The sequence below is a fragment of the Vigna unguiculata genome, chromosome 8, assembly GCF_004118075.2.
Source record: "Vigna unguiculata cultivar IT97K-499-35 chromosome 8, ASM411807v1, whole genome shotgun sequence".
Taxonomy (NCBI): domain Eukaryota; kingdom Viridiplantae; phylum Streptophyta; class Magnoliopsida; order Fabales; family Fabaceae; genus Vigna; species Vigna unguiculata.
This window is the reverse complement of record NC_040286.1, coordinates 6,783,308-6,788,275: the sequence shown is the minus strand read 5'-3', so window position 1 is coordinate 6,788,275 and position 4,968 is coordinate 6,783,308. Positions and strand designations below refer to the sequence as shown.

At 35.4% G+C, this 4,968-nt stretch overlaps 1 protein-coding gene across 1 annotated transcript; it reads right to left on the bottom strand.

The window, feature by feature from the left end:
- Nucleotides 1-901: 901 nt before the first annotated feature.
- On the bottom strand, nucleotides 902-4,237 carry LOC114195490 (G-type lectin S-receptor-like serine/threonine-protein kinase SD2-5). Its single transcript, XM_028085977.1, has 2 exons — nucleotides 3,856-4,237; nucleotides 902-3,695 (listed from the first exon to the last, which is right to left on the bottom strand). The coding sequence occupies exon 2, from the start codon at nucleotides 3,531-3,533 to the stop codon at nucleotides 1,101-1,103; it is 2,433 nt and encodes an 810-aa protein (XP_027941778.1). The 5' UTR covers nucleotides 3,534-3,695; nucleotides 3,856-4,237; the 3' UTR covers nucleotides 902-1,100.
- Between the last annotated feature and the right edge of the window lie 731 nt (nucleotides 4,238-4,968).

Sequence of the window (4,968 nt, the reverse complement as noted above, 5' to 3'; positions counted from 1 at the left end):
GATCATGTCTAATAGATCTAATATTTAGGTATATCAAATCTATCTCACTTGAATTAATCTAATAGACATAATTCAAATCAGTTATTTAGTTAAAATGCATTTAAATTATAAATTCAATCTTTTATTGGATGTAGACCAGATTTTAAAAAATTCGATCCATAACCACCGTTAAAACCTTAAACATTAAATACACTTCAAATTTAACATATTAACCTGTAATAGTTTTTTTTTGTTTTATGGAAATAGTACATAAACATTATCTACAATAATACTTATTAATATTATGGTTAAAAAAATTATCAGCTACAACTAATCACAGTTAGTTTTACAAATTACTTTTGGAAAACTGGTAATCAGAGTGCATTTCTTTAGATATGTTTAATTATAACCTATTACCATGGATTCAAGTTCAGACATTTGACACTAATGTCCAAAATATAACACTATGGGAGAATACATACATTTTATATATATATATATATATATATATATATATATATGTATGTAAATATTTATGTGTGTATATGTATCACCTTAAACTGGATGTAAATATATCACTACATAAAAGACAACTTCAATTATTGTGAACAATAGCTTTAGGCATGTCACCCTTAAGATTTGATGGGCAACCCAATCCATAACTCCTATGCAATTCAATAAAGATTGAACTTTGGGGTTGGACCAAAAATATATTCGAGTCTTCTCTTGCAAAATCAAAACTCCACAGTTCTATTATTTCAGTACCAATAATTGATATCATTTACAACTTTTACCTCATTTTTCTGCATCCTTATTATGCGTACACGTTTCAAAAGTATTACCCCTAGATCAAAAGAGAAACAAGCGTTATCCAACTTCAGCTCTTAAAAAAATATACCTTTTTCAGAACTAGAAGCAAATATTTTGGTCTTCACAAACACGTAGAGAAGGTATATATCACAAAATTTGAGACACTCAAACAAAATTTTCAAATGATGTATGGAGGTGATCCTGCACTACAAGAATAATTGACTTATTTTTCTTCTGCAAATTCAACTAGAATAACTAATCAATTTCCTCAAGAACAAACTAAAAAGGAACAAAAAAGTGCACAGACACTGTCATCTTGGCCCTGAAAGCCTAACAGCAGAAAGATTAGCATCACTGTTACAATCTGATGGTCCTGAAGAAGTACCAGCATCACTATATGAGTAAAACTGAGAACCAGGCACAGAACAAGTTGGTGGCTTAGAAACAGTGCATAAACCCTCTAGCATTTGGACAACTTTGCTCATACAAGGCCTCAAAGACATGTCTTCTTGTATGCACCACAATGCAACTTTCACAGCAGTTTCAACCCTCTCATCATTTTCATCAGTTTCCACCTTTGAGTCAACAATTTCTCTCACCTTCCCTTCTTCCATCATCTTAAAAGCAAAATATGGGAAATGGGATTTCTCTGAAGTTTCCCTTGGATCATAGTTTTTCCTCCCTCCAATGATCTCTAGTAACACCATGCCATAGCTATAAACGTCACTTTTCTCTGATATGGCACAGTTTGTGATCCATTCAGGTGCAAGATACCCTCTTGTGCCTCTAAGTGTTGTGAAAACATGGCTTTGTTCCCGTGTCATGAGCTTAGCTAAACCAAAATCAGAAACCTTGACCAAGAAGTTATCATCTAGAAGCACATTTTCTGGTTTGATGTCACAATGGATAATCTTTGAGTCACAATCTTCATGGAGGTAGGCAAGTCCTTTTGCTGTTCCAAGTGCTATGTTATACCTTGTATCCCAATCCAACACAAACCCCTCTCTGTGCTTGTTGAATATCCATTTATCCAATGATCCATTGGCCATGTACTCATAAGCAAGAAGTCTATGAGGCCCTTCAGCACAGAACCCTTTAAGCCTTACTAAGTGGTGATGATGAATTCTCCCTATAATGCTAACTTCAACCTTGAACTCTTTCTTCCCTTGCCCAATTCCTTCCAACTTCTTCACTGCTAGTTGAGTACCATCTGGTACAACTCCTTTATAAACTGATCCGAAACCCCCTTCTCCTAGCTTCACTGAGAAGTTACTTGTTGCAGTTTTTAGATCATTGTAGCTGTAACGTATTGGCATGCCGGTTAAACCCTCCAAGAAACTCTCATCTTCTGAAAACTCTTCAGGAGACTCAGGCAAATCTTGCTTTTTCCTGAAACATCTATGTGCCACAAACAGCATACCACAAATGACAAACAATGTTGCTATCACAATGATCACAACAACTATTGCCTGCAAAGTGCTGCTTTCACTGTCTCCATGGTCTCCATCACTAGATACCACCTTAATGTAGGACACTAAACCAGAATCTTCGACAGATTTCTGAAAGCTTCCAATCCAGTCCAATAGGAAACAGTTCCCTGAACTGCTGTTGAAGAAGAAAGCAAGGCATGAGCAATTTGCACTGCAAGAGGTTTTGCAACCAATCAAATCAGTCTTCGAAGAGGGTGGAACAAACCCAAGTGCAAAGTAATTGAGTGGATCATCAGCTTTGAGGAGCTCTAAGGTTCCTTTTGAGCTGCAAGGAGAGACAAACCCGGGTTTGCAATTAGGACTAGAGCTAAGAACAGAAGGGCAGGTGCATTTTTTGCCACCACTGCATATGTAATAGGGATCACAAGGTTCTGGGGTGCTGCAAGAATCTTGTGGTATTGTTATTGGTGAAACAACAATTTCTCTTTGGAGACTGGAGAATGTGATGAGGCCGTCACTCCCCAAAACTAGAATCCAAGTACCATTTGAATCTGATTTTTCAGCAATATCAAATTGCCACAACAAGGACTTAGTTTCATCAAAGAAACTCCAGAAGCTTGCATTAAGGGTAGCTGAAGCCACCACGCCACCACTCTTGTAGATGATTTTTTTGCGGCTATCATCCTTCAGAGACCAATAAGGCTGTGGAGTTTGTAAACCAGTAGAGAGAATGGCATTGCCAGATTCAATCTGAAGAACATAGGTCAAATTGTTAGGACCAGGTTCACTGATAAGCTTCATTCCCTCAATGAACTCCTGCATTGGCAACAAGGTATCTGCTGGGTGGCTGAAACTCTGCCAAATCACATGACTATCATTCCTTAGCAAAACCAAGTTTCCGGTGTCTTTCAATTCCATTGAAGACACATTCTTGCCTTCTGTACCTGTAGACCACACCACTGTTGATCCTTTAAGCAAATAGAGATTACCCTTTTCATCAAACACAAATTTATCAGAGTTGGAAACAGGAAGACCCCTATTTGCTACCCAAACCACTTTGTTGCTGTCCATGTGAACTATTGCCAATAGAAACAATGTGATGTCATTTGCAGTGGTGACAAAGCCAAATCCAAAATCTCCATTGTATGAAACAAGCAAAATACCGTTCTTGTCAATCCAATTCATCTGAGAACCTTCAATCCCCGGAGAAGCTTTTCCAACCTTGAGAATACTAGTCAAAACTACTTCAGACGAAAGAAGGACACACAACAAAAGGGTATGCATAACACAGAAGATAGACCACTGTTTTCCCATGGTTTTCCTCCGAAACCCTGTTACCCTTTGGGGAAATTAAATCTCACGAAGGAGAAAAACAAAGGCAAGAAACTAGGAATCCATTAACAAGAGAGAAGAGGGTTGAAATTGAAAGAGGCCGTAACAATAACATCCTTACAATCATACAAGTCTAACGTGAGCCTGAAACAAATGAAATAATGAAAATGAAAATGAAATATGGCACAGAAAAAAGTGGCAAATGTAAAAGTATCTGAACAAAGAGAAGGCAAAAACTTCCTCTGTTCACACTTGACCGACTCAGCCACGCTTCAATCAGCTGAATTCCATTCTTTATTCATACCTTGTGAAATGGAAGAACAATATTGAAATTTGGATGAATGGAAGCTATGTTTTTCTGGAAACAGAAGCTAGAAGATGGGAAAAAAAGCCACTTTGAGAGAAGACCAATGAGAAGAGTGTAAATGGGTGATAACAAGTAGTTGGCAGTGCATTTATTTGGTTTGATTGTGACAAATTAAAGAAGAGAAATAGCAGAAGGTGGTAGGAAAGTAGCATGTGAATTGGAAAGAAATGATAATCAATGCTAAACTGTGCATCAGTTGAAGCAAATCAAGACAATGAATGGAGAAGTACAATATTATGAATATAATGATATATGTGTCAGTTATGAGTTCATGACTGTGTAAGCTTTGGCACTTAGAAGCTTTTTGTGAATTGAGTCAAATCAATTCAATGGATGGATCTGTGTTTTGCTTTTAATCTGTTTGTGTCAGCTTGATGCACTAGGAAGAAACTTTTATGTGGAGCCAAACAAAAAATGAGTGGACCCAATTGATCGACCTCAAATAAGAGATATGCGTGTAAAGGGTGTTGTAGACTTTGGATACAGATGAAGTTATTTCATATCTTTACCAAAATTTTTCATCTTTGGCCAATACAACCTTCTTCTGATTTTAGTTAAGAGTATTTTAAGCTGAAAATAGTTAACACTATGGATTAAGTTTTAAAAAAGGGAACAAGTTAACTAGTCTTGAGATTTAGAAGAGTTAATTGGTCCTCTTATTTCTTATATATTAATTCAAGTTAAATAGGACGTGGAGCTACATTTGATCAAAAAAATTGAAGTTAAATTAATAAAAAGTTACATACAGTCTTGAATGGTTTAGTTAAAGTAAGATGTTCGTGAGGATTTTTGTTTGGATACGGCAATAAGTAGCTATAAACATGAATTATGGAATTATATATAAATAATTAGCGTGAAAAATTGGTGATAATAAATTCATTTCAAATAGTTCTGTATATATATTTTTTATTATTTAAATGTAACCTATAAGACCCATTTTATTTAGGGTAAAAAATTTGAATTTATATTAAATGAAAAATGAATATATCCTTTTAAAAATGTCTATAAACAAATTTAAAGTAACTTATCATTAAGACTTTATATTTCTAA